Source organism: Thermobia domestica, chromosome 1, assembly GCF_964235325.1.
Source record: "Thermobia domestica chromosome 1, izTheDome1.hap1.1, whole genome shotgun sequence".
In the NCBI taxonomy this organism is placed as follows: domain Eukaryota; kingdom Metazoa; phylum Arthropoda; class Insecta; order Zygentoma; family Lepismatidae; genus Thermobia; species Thermobia domestica.
Window position 1 is genome coordinate 141,151,044 of NC_137454.1, and position 18,133 is coordinate 141,169,176.

Here is an 18,133-nt window from a genome sequence, read left to right on the forward strand (position 1 = left end):
TGCGACGGTTGCGCCACAAGATTTTTAGGACTGCATATTCTTCAAAAGTGGCTTCTTGTATTTTAAGACTTCTGACGTGACCTCTCCCTCCCTACAACCAGCAGGCCTGCCCCACCTGATCACCTTTTTCATCTGGACCATGTCTCAATTCAGAACGGTCGATGTTAAGTACAAGAGATGAGTCCTAAAATCACAACTGAATCAGTTGTCTTAATACAAGTTTTACACTAACGTTGATGTGAGCGGCTGCATGTTTAAAATGACTTGATCAGGCCGTGATTTTGACATGCATGCAAGGTTATACTTGTCACGGCAGGGTCAGAAGTCCTGCTTGAAGGGGAAAAATCACCTTGACAAGACAGATTTTGTAAGATTGGAATTTTCATGCAATTTGATGATGTTACACGTGTCGTTTTCTAAGTTTAACATGTTCACCTTGAAATTCTCTCCAATATGCAAGTAAAACTACAAACTATCCAGACAGTTGATATTTTGTGGGTTAAAAATCCTTCTAAAAAGAAACTTCACGATTCCATAATATAAACATTTTCTTATTCAAACTCGTTATTTTCCTTACATATACACAGTACAAAAAAAGGTTTTCACTGACCGCATGAGGTTGCAGTTACATTAAGACAACTGTACAAAGAATTTTTTCATATTATGTTGGTGGTCGTAAATGACCAATGTAAACTACCTCCACACTTTACAGGTCAACGTTAACACTACGAACTGTACAACATGAACTGGTGTCGTTTAAACCCCTCCCCCCTTTTCGAAAAAGCACAAATAAATAATGTTCCTTTTTTTGTAAGTACAGTCGGTTCAAAGTAAAAATTTATGTCTCACCATAACTCGTAAACGTAGATTAGTTTGCTTGATATATTTTTCTTTTTTCTCTCCGAACTTTCAAGCAAACCAATCTACGAAAAACAATCAATCTAGAACGATGCTGGATGTACAAATTATTTGAACACAACTGTACATGGGTCTGTCTTCAACAGCACAAGCAAATAACTATTATTTAACCAAGACAAGTAAACCACCTGTCATTAAACGGGGGGAAACAGGAAGATTTTTTTTTAATCATTCAATCAAAACCTTATTATCACTTCCAAGAAACAATGGGAAAAAGAAAAATACTGATGACACCACATGATTTTCTTGAACATGCTGGTTGATGCTTGTTTCCCTGGTACAACTTTTAGATGAGGTGTACGCAACTTCATCGTTGTATGTAGACAAAACTTTTTAAAAAGAACTGAGAAAAAATGCCTCCACCCAACTTTGAAAACAAGATTACGTTTTAGTTAATACTAACAGATTTACATAGGAACTTCTTTATTTTCTGTTTTAAACCAGTTCCATGTGCCTTTGGTTCTGTAAGAAACATCTTCACTTCTCAAAACAAAAAAATTAAAATTAATCACTCAACATACTGATAAACTCAAAACATTAATAGACTTCTCCATACCTTAAATTGGCACATCAAATTAACTGTCTATATTTCTTCTCTTTAATTGGAAAGTGAAAACAGACAAGATTTACAAAGAATATGCCACTTATGTGTAAGAACAGGATTTTTATTTTTAGAGTGCGCATTTAAGCTTTTTTAACCACAAAATTTACGGTATCTACTTTCTCCAGCATTTTCTTTAATTAGCCTCAATATATCCATAGAATTTAACTTTTTTTCTTTAAGATGCAGTTGTTATATAGTATTAGGCATAAGCTGCCCATACAACACATGGGAATCAAAACCCAACTATGCATATACCCCTGCTCTTTAAGCAGCTGACAGGTGTTAGTATATTTTATATATAATATATATATTTATTTATATATATATATTATTTTTGAGATCATGAACCTCATTTCTCACACATCCACACACTCCCTAACGCTCTGTGCAGGAAGAGAAAAATGAACTAAGCATTTCAAAATTTCTGCGTCCACGAAACTTGTCTTTTTATCTGCCACGTTGCTGCCCCGTTTACAACATGGCATGTCCGCGAAATTCACTTGAGAGTGAACTATCACACATGCATGCGCAAATACACCCACATGCATACAGAAAAAAAAAAAAAAAAACACTTGGAAATAATCTGCCCCCATGGGTCAGCTATAAAAACCCCCAGGAATTTCTTGCACTTTGAAAGTTTTTGGTTGTACTTCATCTGTTGTTTACCATAGTGGTGAATGAAAATGTTCGTGTAACGAAATCATTCGAATGGAGCCCCTCTGAAACAGCAGCCTATATACTCATCCTACGCTTTACTGAAGGAGGCAGTATCGGCAGGCAAGTGCACAACAAACCTACGACATGTTGCCATTATCGTAACAAGTATTATCACAAGTAATGCACATTCCTGTGCAAATGACTTTCCGAAGCTTCCTAACACGATAACACAAACAATGAAAACTTAATAATCATTCGTTTGGCCATATCTATGATTCTCCCTGAAATCTTCCTTCATAAAGAACATGGGAAGTAATTACAACGAACAATAATTACTCAACTGGTACCCATTGGTATCTACGAACGCTTCATGTCATTTCCTTTTTGATTTCAGTTGCCGATGAAGTACCCGGGCTAGCTGCATTGCCGCTGCTATTCCCTGCACTTCCACTACTGCTAGAACTACTGCTACTGCTGCTGCTGCTGCTGGTGGTGCTGGTACTACTGGAACTGCTGTTGCCTTCGTCATTCTCCAGAGCCATAAGCACAGACAACGAGTCTTTAACCGCATGGTAAATAATGTTCTTGATCTGAAGCTTATCCTCATGATTCGAATGCGTATCAGAAAGTTCTCGGAACTCCTGCGTCAAATGGAAACAATGGCTTACATTTTCCGGGGAAACAAAATCTTCTGCCACTTTAATGCAGTTCAGGAGATTTCGAACCTGAAAAGAAGAACAGTTAGTTATTAATAGACGTGCCTAATGCTCTGAAAATACTTCCTCACACTGATACATCCGATTGCGGAAATCATCTAAACTTACTATGCCCAGCCTCTGAATTATTAGATCGCACGTCAAGATTAGGGTGCAGGAAAGACGGTTCATAGCAAGAAAGAGGAAGGATAAAAAATATAAGAAATTTTTTTTTTTTATCTGTGTATGCATATGCAACCATAGCAAATGGCGCTGCGCGTGTTTGCAACTTAAAAGCAAAATACTTCGGATGACACCAGTTGTTTATACCCTGGGGACGAAACTGGGTTACATATCACCAAAGGTTCCCACATCGAGCAGTTGTAACTTATCTTTTCACGTTATGACAGCTCAAATAAGAAACACGTGGATTTAGCTTTACGGAAACTAACTACAAGGATGAAATACTGAAACCCAACGTGTAGGGGATAACTTGCAAATAACTATTCTTAAAAATTCTCATCTTATTCTTCTTGTTCTGATACCTGTCAACAGTATGGACCGATGGCCAGTATCGGTCTATAATACTTTCCATAATTATGAATAGCATTGGTCTCAATTTAAATACTGATTTTACACAAACTTTGTTGAATGACATACTTAACAAGCAAGCATTTAAACTTTCGACACACATTGAACGTTTAAACGTTCGAAATGAGGAATGAATTGAGTAAAGAAATACTTCCGCACAGAACTAAAATTGTTCTATATTTATACTTCTACAAACCGCCTTCGTGCACACTCATTATTACTGAAATGATTTCGTTACTTTTATATCCAATACGTGCAAGTTTACATCCCTATGATAGTAAACATGTTATATAGCTTTCTTTGAAATTCAGTCTGGTAACTTCAATCGATAATACATTCTGAACTGTACTGTACACAACGCAATGCAACCATTAGTTTTCATTCTTTAATAAATACGGTTGCTGACCTCAGGCCAAGTTACATTAAGAGGCTTCATCCCGGCGAAATTAAAATACAGCTAATTTTACAGTAATTATGTGATATCTTCAAATAGATAAAAGATAATTGAAATGTGGAACAAAAGCGCCCTAGACAATATTATATCGCGTGAGGTCCGTTATTACAAGTCACCTAGTGGCTTTCCGTTTTCAGCCGTTTAGAAACGCGAAAATAAATGCCAATTATCAAAATGGCTCGAAATCGAAAGCAGATATGGAAGTCGTAATAACGGTATCTCATGTAAAATAATATTGTCTAGGGCGCTCTTGTTCCACATTTTGATTATCTTTTATCTATTTGAAGATATTACATAATTATTGTAAAATTAGCGGTATTTTAATTTCGCCGGGATGAGGCCTCTTAAAAAATCTGTACTGTTCCCTATTTCCCTTTACATGAAAATTAATTATACATATCAACACAATGGATATTTTACACAAATTGACATTCCAACACACTATAACATAATACCAAATTAGGCTGACATATACACAATTTAGATAAGGATTAAGAATGCTCATTTTTACCGCCAGTATGGTATACTACCCTATACACTTAACGATACTATCTGTTAGCTACTTTAGTAGTACAATGAAGTTTACTTAACGAAGCTTACTATTACTTATTTGTTGTATGAACTGTCGAACTACTTACTTTACGGGGTACAAAAAGGATACCATTTTTGTGATAGTATAAGACTATAGGAAATTTCAATCTATATGTCTAGCAGTGAAATCGAAAATATACCCAAATTACGAGAAGAAACGATAATTAGCTGCTTAAAAAAAAAAACAGAAATGTCTACCTGATGTGGAGCGCCAGCTGGAATAAAAACTGCATCTCCAAGACACTGGACAATAGCGTATCCTTCCACTCCATATTCTTTGTACAGCCTCTCTCGTAGAACTTCATCCAAATACCAACTTTGATCATGGATCGGGTCGTGGTGTGGTTCCAGCCTGTTTCCACTTTCAAGAGCAACTTTATTGAGCAGATCTCGGATCTTATCCGCATCACGTGCACCATATATATGCCACAAAGCACCTGGTAGTTCTCCTGTTTCTCTGACTCGCCGTCGTGTAAGGATATCACATCCTGCCTCATCAATTGCTCTTAAAGCTTCTGTAACAAAAAAGAGCAAAATTACATTGTACTAACAATCTACTTGAAACTATTCAAATTGTCATTACCTCCTCCTACTAAACCAGCTGACAACTTCAGTACTCAAATACCACTCCTCAATAGTGAAAATAAAATGCATTCGTTAGGTGGGATACTCATAACAGTTTCATGACCTAGGCATGAAGCATACAATACTAAGCTGAGAAGCTCTTAAGAATTTTTCATTTATAACCAAAAAAACGAGTGTCTAACGATCAAATTTTTTCGAAGAAATATAATGGCTGTCTAATCCATAATTTCAGATGAAGAAGTCGACACCGAAAAACTATGGAACAGATTTCCTTTTTTTCACACATTTGTTTACACGTTTTAGAGAAGGTTGAAACTATTTGCCCAATATTATAGGGAAATCAATCAATTTTTAGTAGCTTCCACCTTATGGTAATTTAAACACAACTTCAATTTGGGTCCCGATCTTTCTATTCCAAAATAATATAAATTGATTTGATTTGGAGTTTAGCGTTCCTTTCAACAGTGTGGACTTAAAAAGCTTTGACGTGGAACCTTAACCACATGAGCTTCCGCCGGGAATGGAACCTGGATCCCGAACGCCATAGGGCGTACGCTAATCGCTTAGCCACGAGGGACCTCAAAATAAAATAAAACTAAATTTTGACATCAAAATGTTCGGTACACTCAAGACTTGCGTTAACACAGCATAGCAAAATTAAATGTTTAGATAGTAAGTGACCCTCATCACTCTACGAAAAGAAGTATCAAATTAAAGAACGTATTTGAAAATTGTGTGATTCAGGTGCTACGAGAAAGGTAAATTGGTAATCCGGAACAAACAAACAAAATAAATAAATAAATAAATGAAATATTAAAAATACATTTTTGTAAACTCGCTCAACACAATTCTGAATTTGAACGGAGGAAATCCGACTTTAGTATCGAAGATACTCTGAAGACAATTTGAAGAATACTTATAACGCAGATGCAGCAAGTCTTAGGTTCAAATTCGGGTGTCAGCATTTTTTTATTATTATTATTATTTATTATTGTTATGTAACAAGGAACTATTATACTCTCGTATGGAGTAGTAAAGGTAGCCTAGTAACCCCAAGAATGGGGAAGTTGCAGAGAGAGTGGGATACCTGTCAATACCAACTATGATGGGAACCATGTGCTCATGAGACATCAGTTACATAATTTGTCCACAATAGCTTAGCAAGAAAACGCTCCTTTCTAGTGCGAGAGGTTCAGTTCGTTACCAGACCAGGTGAATGTCGTCGACAATATTCCGTTCGGAGTTTTCTGAGTTCAGTTTTCTCCCACATTCTTATTCTACCAACTACTTCAGTCATCTACTTTCATTACTCATCAGTCACCTTTAACCTAAAGGATATAAACAATGGACGTTAAAGACTTGATTTCTTTTCGTTTTAAAATTGTCTGGCCAGCGATAGCCAATAGTGGGCTGTAACGCTAAAGAGTTGAATTTACAAATGGCTGACTTAATGAGATCTGTTGAGACGACAAAAACTTCGATTAATCTAAGACCAGTACAAATATAGAAACCTATTTCTTGGTGCCCCACACAAATCTACATTGTTTATTATTAGTGGCAGGTTACAATCAACGGTTACATACCTGTGCCAAACTTACATACCTTATGTTCTTTACAAAACGGAAGAAGTTATTCCTTACTGATATGAACTTATTTATTAATCAGGTACATAACAACAAGAGAATACGGGGGTAAAGAACAAACGAAACTTACCTTTCTTATGTTCTTCGCTATCTGCATCCTTCGGAATGCCCACATAGACCATCACATTCACAGCATCTGAAATGTCTAGATGAAGGTTGGTCGTTCCTTTGTTAGGATATAAGGCTGAACCATATGCGTTGTACATCTTCGGTCCGAGATCAGGTCTGACAAAACAGTCTGGCAATCGACTAGCTAAGTTCAGGCGACCACTTCGATTGGTATATTCAGCAAGAGGAAGTACCTTCATCAAATCATTAAAACGTGAGGGAAGCATTTCTGCAAAATCTTCACCTGGTGGCCAATCTTTTAACTTGAGCAACATGGGATTGCCCTTCTCATCCTTCAATCGCCGAGCCAGATGCTCAAATCCTTCCCAAAACTTCTTCATGGGCTGCTTAGGCACCAAATTGCCTGTCATACAGTTCACCAAATCGTTCTTATCTTCACCGAAGTCACGGGCAAATGAATCTGGATGCCAAAGAGTCATATCCAAACGTTTCGTTACTTCGCTAACAAGAACAGGTTGGCCACGTTTCCATTGGTCCTAAAATAAATAAAATAAAGACAATTGAGAAATTCACTAATTCCTGAAAACTTATCACAGAAACAAATTTTATCTTAAGACAATTTTTATTCAAAACTCTTGCTAACAAATACAAGATGAACAAATTTTACTATTTATAAACAGACATTTTTAAAAAAGAAAAAGGAATTTTATATAAAAATATCTATTAAAAGAATAACGAGGTGTAGCAATCTGACTTTTGTGCGGTAAAGAAAATAACTGAATTTATAATAAATAGTGCTGAATATATAGACTGAAGCATAATCATTTCATTGAGCAAGTTGTCTGAAGAGGGCCGGTAAACCTTACTCGGTTCCTACTGCTCTGTCGCCCTGTGACTGGTTCAACACAGAATATTTGACAGAAGCATTGACGAAGGAAACTGAATGGAATGCAATGATCATCAGATCCACATGTGAACATATACGTTCAACATTTCACAAAGTCTGCACACAGGAGGGTCAAAAACAACTGAACTTTTTAGTGAATACATACAGAACAACTCTCTACAAGTGTGCAAGAATCGATAGGATTCCTATGCGTCGTCTTTACATTCCTAGAACACAGCAGTCCAGGAGGAATGGGTACATTAAAAATTAATAATAATAAAAAAAGAACTGTCCCCCTCCCCCCACCACCACCAAAGGCCTTTTGTGTAAAACGCCCTGACAAACATGCTTGAAAACAAAGCACGTCCAGATGTTTATTGAGACATTAGTTGGAAAAAAAATCTTCCTAGGTGGTTTCAAAAAGCATCACATACTTACTCCCTTTTTATCATCTGAACAGATTCATAAGCAATCAACAATTCGGTTAGGCTGAGGTCCAAACCATCAGCAACAGAAGAGTATGTGCTCATGAATCAAGAATAAAAACTACGATACAGTTCACTGTAAGGTATGACTCAAGTGCCTCCTAACCTTATGTTGAAAAACAGGTAACGACATACGTATATGTGTAGTTTCATGTCTGCTTTCCTCGTGTACATGTATGTCTATTAAACAAAAATAAGACTAAACAGATAAGAGATTACCCTAACATTAGTATGACAACTTAAAATTTCTGGTATGTTAGATAGTAAGTTGACCTGGGAACCACATATACAACACCTGTCGTAAATTATCAAGAACGATATGTTTGTTGCGATCCTTAAGAACAACAATGCCAAATAATTATCTACGAACTGCATATTTTGCAAAGTATAATTACGTATAGTTTAATATTTTGGGATAACAGCACTTATATGAACGATATGTTACTATTGCAAAAGAAGGCTGTTAGAATAATTAGTGGTTTATCTTTCAATGAAGATTGTAAGCCACTATTTGTTCAACTAAAGATAATGCCTGTAATAAATCTTTACATTTATTTAGTATTGACCTACACAAAACATAGTAAATTATCAGCAGTCAAAGACTGTCGTGTCACCAACTTACCGTATATGCATTATATGCCTATTGATAAATTTAAAGCTAAAGGTATAGAAGGACTAGTGGCATGCCTTTTTATAATACTAATGAATTTTTTGAAGCGCAAAAATTACTTGTTCGCTAGTGATACCTCTGAATATGAAATAAGTTGCTAGTGTAATATTTTAAAGCATGCATGTATAATCCTTTGAAGTTGTCCATTGCCTATCATAGGCTTAACAACACTGTATTTTAGTAATAATAGTAATATTGCATTACTCGATTACCCATTACATTTTAAAGCTAAAAACTTGGAATTTCCATCGATTTACACAAATAATAAAATTATTTACCTGGAATATTCTATAATTTCCACTGTGAACTGAATCATGTAAACGAAGTAATTTGCCGTCACAAAGCCATGAATGTGGTACGTCTGGGTATAGCACTTTACTTTCCGTCAAAGTCATTATCCTTATTGGCAGTGGCTCTCTTCCTCTATGTCGATATTCATATCGTCTTATAAAGTGTTTCAACTCAAGAGGAGCTTGCACTTTTTGGTCATCTTGCTGAACACTGTCCTCTATTACACTAGAAATAACTTTATCCAAAGTGTCCATTCTAGACTTCTTATTTCCAGTATTCTTGCTTGAATTATTTGTACATGAAGACTGTTGTTGAGACTGCTGATTATTTGTAGACTGGACAGAATTTGGAGAAGGCGTTCCACTACCTCCACCAGTTTTATGAGATGGACGAATCAAGAGTTCTCGCAGCGTAGAGTAGTTGCCATCCTTTTCGTCATCTGAATCGCTACTACTTCCAGACTCCTACAAATCACAATTTACACATTTAGAATCAAACTACACATTCACATCTGCAACCAATTCAAACATCAATAGAAAATGTAACATTCATTCTATTGTAAGTACATTAGAGGTCTGCATAGGCTCGCGCTATACTTATCTTAAATGATAAGATACTCAAATTAAGATTATTCACAAAGTCAATATGGAGCGAAGCTAACAGGGGAACATATTTGATACTCCAGTTCCCGTTAAATACCTTTGCATTCAAGACAATTACGCCCATAGTTCTGTTTATACGTAAACGACGTCTTTACAAAAATGAGACATTAGTATTTTGATTGTTAAAATCAAGCACCTTACCGAACCTGAATAGTAACAATGTAACAATCCTATACATTTTTATTACACCTGTAAGAACTTAAAAAACAGCCAGTGTAACACGTGCTTTACAAAGTCAGCCCATGGATTAATTACAGGAAGGAAAAAAAGGGGAAAAACCTGTAGTCTCCGTGTTGTAGCTTTTTCTACCTATATCGTTTTCCTTTTTTAAGTTGATTTGAAATACCACGGGTTTTCATTATATTCTTCCATGTGCAGTTGATCATAAAATATTGCTTAAGTGTCGGACAAGAGCTTTTTTCTTAAAAAATCAAATATAAAATGTACAACGTATTGTTTAGTATAAAAAAGTTACCATACTAGTGCCAGACACACAGAATTAGAATAGAAAATCTTGTTTATATATATAAAACTTAAATTTTGCTCTCAAAGATTGGGTTTGTAGTATAATGAACATTGAAAGTTACTCTCTGATGAAGTTTGCTGTAATTAACTTCCTAGTATATTTGGGATAATTTGGCAATAAATTGATTCAAATCAAACAATTAATTAATTTTGATTTGAGCAAAGAAAAAAGGCAGGCCTCTAACATACATACAAAGTATACATTCTTAGTCTTTCCTATGTAGAGAGAACAAGGTTCAAAACTGCTACTGTATCAACAAACATTTCCTTCGTGATATACTGCAAAAACGAAATACCCATTAAGCTATCCAAGCATGTTATTTTAAGATGTCTGCATCATTCAAAATTCGGACACTTCATTGCAAAGTCTGAGTTGGATCTGAAAATAATCATTTGCAGACTGTAAAACTTAACACATCATCCTATCGCTTCTGTGATAAAAAGTAAAAGGAAATGCACTTCGGACTAATTTTTCCATCGCAAAACGTTACTGAGGAAGGAGTAAACAAACGCGCGCCCGCTCACACACACAAACACCGACATTTATTTGCTCCCTATACCAAAATGTCTTCGGCATTTCTCTAAAAGTCTCTAGTTTGAGAATTTTTTTTCTTAATCAACAAAAACAGACAATACCTCGAGTTACAGATAACTGGATATAATCGCTACAAATCTTAATTCTGCCCCTAACAGTAATTCATAACTGCATAACCATAAATGAGTTAGTCTTAAAATTATTTTAATACGGCAGATACATCAACCATAGTGGATACAAAGTTTTCCTTGCAGTTACTTTGAAACCTTACAAATTTTTACAAATACGAACAATGCTGTCGATTTGTTTGATGCTTTTTCAGTGACTACGTCAACGTACACACATTCAAAACCCGATAACTGCTTTTCGGACACTATCTTGAAAAATACATTCATGCAATACCGAAATATTGATTGATTATAGGGTTGTAATAGGAATGGCAGCATGAAGGCTATCTGTCCCAGTCATGACAAGCATTATCCTGAATTGATTGTGAAGTTGAAGTTAGAAATCTCAAATCAAAACGTGCATTCCTGATAGAGAGGAAAGAAAAGTTTGATATATAAACCGGAAGATGATACAGGTTCCTGCAAATGCTTGTAAGCACCGAACTTCCGGGCATGTTGTACTAACGATATTATATATATATAGGATAACATTATTTCTTACTAGAACAAACAAAATATCCATACTGAATGTTAATTTATTGAATGTTTCCAGTGTCGAACAATCGAGTTATTCTCTTTAATGCACATGACAATAATTGTGACTATGTAACTCACTGCTGAAAATGAAAAATCTCCGAATTTGCTTCAACAATTTTACAATAGTTCTGATGTATTTTAGTTACAACTTCTCCCACACATTCAGATGTTCTCTTAACCTTCCTTACGGTATTTCTTTCGATAGTTCGAACGAATATTTCTTGGAATTGATATCTGGAACAGATTTTTCAATGCCAATAAAATACTGAATGTTACTTCAATACGTACTGCCTGAAAACTGTTTACAGTGATGTTTTCTAATTAGTAAGTAGTCATATACCACATACACAAAACTTAATTTATGAAATTTTATTCACTGAAATGCCCTATTATGTATATGTACTTTATATTAATTTCCAGGCTTCTGATACACAAATTTGAAGCAATGAATCCTACTTACCTCACTTGGTTTCTTATCTTCGTTTGATAACGCAACATCTGCTAACCAACTGAGAGGAGAATTTTTGTCCTCACTCTTGACTGACCCATTTGTAGCACCATTCTTGTCGTCGTTACTTTTGCCTTTATCCTTCTTCTCCTGCTTGATCATTCCGTTGGGTGGTTCTGATTTTATTATGCTCTTCAGTAAGTCCTGAAATTATTTTAGAATCAGTAAGTCATTGTCTACGGCATATATGCATCCCGAATAAATAAAGGAAAAGAAAAAGGCGATACATTTCGGCTTATTTTCATTTCAAGTTATTAATCTGACTTTTACTGTATATCGATTGGTTCAAGAAAAAATATACATTGTAAGTAACTCTCTCAAATGGACTGACGGAAAAGTCAGATTTTTGGCAATGTCAAAGTTTAATGTTCCGTTATTTTATTGCATCCCAACAATGGTTTCATTTTCTTGTTATACAGGTGGCGTGAGTGAAGCAACATGGCTGCAAGGCTAACATTTGAGGAAAGCGAGGTGGTCTTGAGGTGATCCATCAATGAGGTGCAACGGTAATGGTGAAATGAATCTGGAACGACCACATGTGTAACAACTGCCCGAATTCGTGATAAATTTGAAGCAGTCAGCTATATTACAGATGTATACGAAAATAGTTCTGTACCACCTATAACGGCAACAAGTTTTGCGAAGTACAATTCACTTGCTCACCACAAAGTCTGTAAGACTGTGCCCATGAAACCGGTGAGAGTCTCAAAGGTTCAAACGAGGACGGGAAATTCCATATTCAATAAGATGGTGCCCAACATACCATCTTGTCAAAGAATTTCTAAAAGAAAATTTACCCGAATGATGAATAGATCGAATGCGGTTTGTCAATTAAAGTATGCTCCAATCCCTGTATCTCGTTCTTCTAGATTTTGATTATGGGGGATTGCCACGAATGCGGTTCATGGATAAAAGCTTCGTACACTACATGATCTACGAGTAGTAATCGAACGTTCCTGTGCTGATATCGAACTTCGCATGTTGCAGTCGCTAGTTCATGCAGCAATTTGGCAGCATTGCCAGCGTACTAATGCTAACGGCTAAACTGAACACACTAAGATCAGTTCATTACGCATTGCAACGTAATAACAGAACAATAAAGTTACCAATAATAATAATAATAATAATAATAAATAAATAAGACTTCTTCATCAATCCATTTGCGTTATTCACTATTAAAAAGTATATTATATATACATATTTTAGCCATTTTGTATGTAATATTACTATTTATTCATTCAATTTGTATGTAAAATATTACTATTTATTCATTCAAAAGTACATTTTTCAATAAATAAATCTGTCTTAGATACTTTTGCTTGAAGTTAAATATTTTATGTAGGTGAGAAATATTTACAGATAAAAAACACAAACCATTAGTTAATACTTTACTACAACATACTGTAAACCACAACTGAAATGCATTTCCTTTTATTTATATACAATGACTCGAAATAATAAAATTACACTACAAGCAAATGATTTAAACTCACACACACTCTCTCCCTCTCTTCAAAGGCAACAAAAACTAGTTTATTTTTATTTGCTCCTAGACCTTTACCTTGCATATTCCATTTGTTCCTTTTTGGCCCAACTCTTTACTGAATGGACACCCACAATACTGAGGAATGTTCCACATCTGTCGTACTTCGTGCACTTTACGACCTAACTGAAGTAGCGAATCTCCCGCTATGATCTGTGTCAACATCAGCTTCTCCTGTTCATGAGGTTGTCGGTTGGTACAGAAAAGCCATGAGAATTCATCGCGGTCTTTTCCTGCTTCTCCCCATACTTTGATTGTTCCATTCTTCCTTCCCTGGAAAACACACACACATATATATGTATCAATGATTTATTGAAAAAAAAAAAAATCTTCACCATAACCTTCAATTAACCTTTCTTCCCAATCCTAGAACTACAATATGTTATTTCTCATAACTAAGTCTTCTCGACAAAATAGTGTGATGCATTCGAAAGATCAAGTTAAGACTGACTTAATCGCATAAAAACTTGTTATCCTGTAACTGAGTTATAGTAACTTCCCTGAGACTTACGTAAGAAATTAATTCAAGAAAGTAATTTGTATTATTCTATATTTTTAAAAAATTCTAGCCCGAGTAAATTTAATTTATGGGCACAGATTTAAACTAAATTGAACATTTAATCCCGAAGTTTGTAATCAAAGAAGCAACAAGAGGCCACACACTGTGAGTCTCTCTTCAGTGCATCAAGTGGTTTGATTCCTTCAAAGTAAATTCAAGGTGGTGTTTCGTGTTAATGAATTATAAGTATGGACAGGGATGATAATGATACTACCTAGAACCCATAATAAACCCTTAATGGACACATACTGAGGATTACAAGGTGTCGTTGAAACGTGTAAGTTAATAATAAGGGTGCGTAAATGAACATTTCCCGAGACTTCTAAGAGTAAACACCGAAATTACACGTCGGAAAACCAGTGATCCAATATCTATAAAACTGTATACAGAGCTCTATCAGATATAACAATAAGATGATTCAATTAATTTAAATGTAGACGCAGAGAGCATTTAAAAACTATTCAAGAGTGATTTAGAAGCAAGCATTCAAATGAATGAATTTAAGAATGTAGTTGAAGTTTCTTCAGATAATTATGGATAATTTCAGAATTACTGCGAGAAATTACTTTCGTTCTCAATCAGTCCATATTTTGTATTACGAGCTATGGAGGAGTAGTTTGGTGCCAGACAGGTTCCAATGATAACACTGTTGTTCCTTTGAAACCTACGAACTTCTCCCGTTTCATTTTCTGGATTTCTTTCTTTTTCTTTTTTCAAAGAACTGACTTGGTAGCGATCGAACTTGTCCAAAAGTGGAAATAACATGACTCTCCCCAACCACCATCGTCACAGACGAGCCTTTTGACAGTATTTTGGAGTTGTTTGCATACTTTATAAGAAAGAAAGAAGAAGAAGAAGAAGAAAAACGAACTGGTGGCGAATGAGACCACTGAAACAGTTAAATGTGTATACAAAATATATTCCTAAACTGGAACTACGCATAGTGAGAGCATAATTATTAATAGACCGATCAAAATAGAATATCTTCCTAACGAAACATTTTGAATGCAAAATGTATTATGGGAAAAAAAATAAAAAAAACAAAAACTTTTTATCTTAACATTTATTTTATTATTATTCGATATGTTTGTAGGTGAAACATATTTAATTTTTTTTCTTACCTTGTAGCAATCAATGCACACTACAAAACCACACTTTCCACACGCCCAATGGAAATTAAACAACGTTGTCTCGCACACGTCGCACATTTCTCGTACACCTTGAACTACTCTCTTCCAAGCGATTGTTTTATCTGGAAAATATGAAACATTTACAATGAATTCTGGACCATTCCAGACATTATAATATGATAGTACTGACAAGAATGAAACTCCAAACTATTCTAATTCTCAATCATGCCTTGCATCAGACGGTTAAAAAGCTCAGTTGTTAACCTTCAAGGTCAAATCAGGACAATATTGTGATCATCCCATGCAGGCTCATGAAAAACAAACTGAAGTAACACACATCAAGCTGTTTAGTATCAACAATTAATTCTACTGTTATGTATTAGTTAGAATTGAGAGGGTTATCAATGAAATATAAAAATCGCAAATGCATGTTTTTTTCTTCATTCCTTTTTAAGTGTCAGAAAGAAATCAGAAATAATGCATAATTGTAACCTCACCTTGATCACTCTACTAGTTAGTATGTAAACTTGCGAAACAACGTAACAGCTAACTAGAAAATGTTTTCACTTGGTCGATGTGAAGTGAACGTTACTGAGGATATTTCACGTACATTCATGTCCAAAATTATTGTCGCATGTCTATAAATATGTTATAGAAATATAATTTGATAACGCATTCGCCCGGTATTTCTTACAATGTTAGTATGTGTATAATCGGGAAAAACATATGTGGCAAATTTCATGTCAAAAGAAAAGTAAATAAGAATAAAACGAAACTAACTTTCTTGTCCATCTAGCAACATTTTGTTTTACTCATTCTAATTTTCGTATTTATAATTTTTTTCTATGAAATTTACCACAAATATACATTTTCCGATTATGCACATAGTATCCATATTAAAAGTACCCTGCAAAATAATTATCAAATTACATTCTTACAAAAAGACAGTTATAGATATGCAACAATCATTTTGGACATGAGAGTACATAGAAAAATGGTGGGTATTGTTGTGTTACAGTGCACGTTTTAAGGTTCACAAAAGATACGGTGTACTAACCAGGGCTTCTAAGGAGCTTGTTACAATAGATATTCCAATTGTATTTAATATTAATGGTGTCTACAATCTGGAATCCAAAATGATAAAGCTGTGATGAAATGTTCGAAACAAGTTAACATTTCTCCGCCTCTTCGATATGAAAATTTTACTTAGACCGTCCTGTTAAACTAAACTGACACATTGTTTGAAGGACACGCGGAATGAATTTAAGCGTTAAAACGTTAATTCTTCACTCGCGTTAAACGTTACAGAGGCTTAATGCTCACTGTAATAGAGCTATGAACGTCTATCAAGCATTTCTTTGATCTGTATTCCGAATATCAAGAAAGAAAGAAAAAAAAAACTATTTAAACATGCTTTCATAAAGAATTACTTACAATGAAATATTTCATACTCTTGGCGAAAACCAGGTTTTACTGTAACTTCTACATATTATTTGATTGTTTGAAATTAATGTCCGAACATGTTTTTATGTGATAATACATAAAAACAGACAAATTACACATTTGCAATATTCTAGTGCTATATACAACAAATCCCACATATAGTTACTTTTAGTTTTACCCATCTCTCCTGTTTTCATTTGAAGATTATTCTTGACGACTGTGAAATCAATTCCCTACTTAAATACAGATACGTAGTGTTGATATTAAGTATTTCTTCCCAGTAATTGAAAATTTATATTTTTCTAGAGAACACTGATATATTTTACTATTTATATTTTGTGTCAAAAAAAATCCACGTATCCATGATATTAAATATTTCTCCCCAGCAATTGAAAATTTATATTTTTCCAGAGAACATTGATATATTTTACTATTTATATATTGTGTCAAAAAAAATCCATGTATCCATCCAAGGTATCCATGTTAGTGTTACAGCAAGCTGAGGATGCGATTTACGTCCGAAGCTGAAGTCCTTATTTTAAATTCCTCAAAGGTATTAGTTCCACATACTGGAAATATGATCATTCCTACGAAGTTCCGGACAGTTATGTGATGCAATTAATGTTTAGAGAATTTTACGCTCAAAAGAAAGACTCACCTTCCGACATATGGACTGAAATAGATTCCTTTTCTTGTTCTAAAAGATCACAAAATTGGTCACCCACTTGCGCTAAAAGGAACCTCGACATATCAGCATCAAGATCAGTGGGAGGTTTCTCGGGCATTGGCAGCCACAACTTCAAATCCTCCTGTAAAATAATAAACACGAACGTAACATATGTAACGAAGCTATGTATACATCAAAGGATGTGTCTTCTAAAATTTGAGATTTTATATATATATATATATATATATATATATATATATATATATATATATATATTATATAAAAGAGAACGCACAAATCCTTTGTTAGCTCATCACGCTAATACGGCTGAACCAATTTATTTCATTTTTGGGGGGTTATTAGGATTTGGACCCTAGATGGTTTTTATCATATCACTTTAATTTTTAATTACCAGTGTCTTGAGATAATTGACCATTCAAGTGTCCATAACGTACAAATCCTTTGTTAGTTCATCATAGGTATAAAAATAAACGTATTTATATGCAACCCGCATGACCGTGTCACTCGGCGGGTTAACATAAATGACAGGCGATATAATGTTAAGATTTACTGGAATCTACTATGGTTTTTATCATATCACTTGAAAGCGAAAAAGTAAAAATTATCTAAGTAGCAAAGTTTATTGCGTTCCGGGGTGACCGCAGCGAAGCGGGGCGGGTTAACATAAATGACAGGCGATATAATGTTAACATTTACT

The 18,133-nt window shown here is 34.7% G+C and overlaps 1 protein-coding gene and 1 non-coding gene across 6 annotated transcripts in view; both read right to left on the bottom strand.

The window, feature by feature from the left end:
- Window positions 1-530: 530 nt before the first annotated feature.
- Kdm3 (Lysine demethylase 3) overlaps window positions 531-18,133 on the bottom strand; it is a 674,618-nt gene continuing 657,015 nt past the window's right edge. For all 5 annotated transcript variants that reach the window (XM_081763856.1, XM_081763854.1, XM_081763863.1 and 2 more), the window contains 8 exons: window positions 17,407-17,557; window positions 15,297-15,427; window positions 13,635-13,889; window positions 12,026-12,217; window positions 9,127-9,603; window positions 6,809-7,343; window positions 4,709-5,025; window positions 531-2,904 (listed from right to left, as the gene is read on the bottom strand). In XM_081763856.1, coding sequence (XP_081619982.1) covers window positions 2,548-2,904; window positions 4,709-5,025; window positions 6,809-7,343; window positions 9,127-9,603; window positions 12,026-12,217; window positions 13,635-13,889; window positions 15,297-15,427; window positions 17,407-17,557 — 2,415 coding nt within the window. In that variant the 3' untranslated portion in view covers window positions 531-2,547. The remainder of the gene's footprint in view (window positions 2,905-4,708; window positions 5,026-6,808; window positions 7,344-9,126; window positions 9,604-12,025; window positions 12,218-13,634; window positions 13,890-15,296; window positions 15,428-17,406; window positions 17,558-18,133) is intronic.
- LOC145668854 (small nucleolar RNA SNORD36) lies at window positions 15,535-15,612 on the bottom strand. Its single transcript, XR_014128113.1, has one exon. It is a non-coding gene; the product is annotated as a small nucleolar RNA SNORD36 (small nucleolar RNA).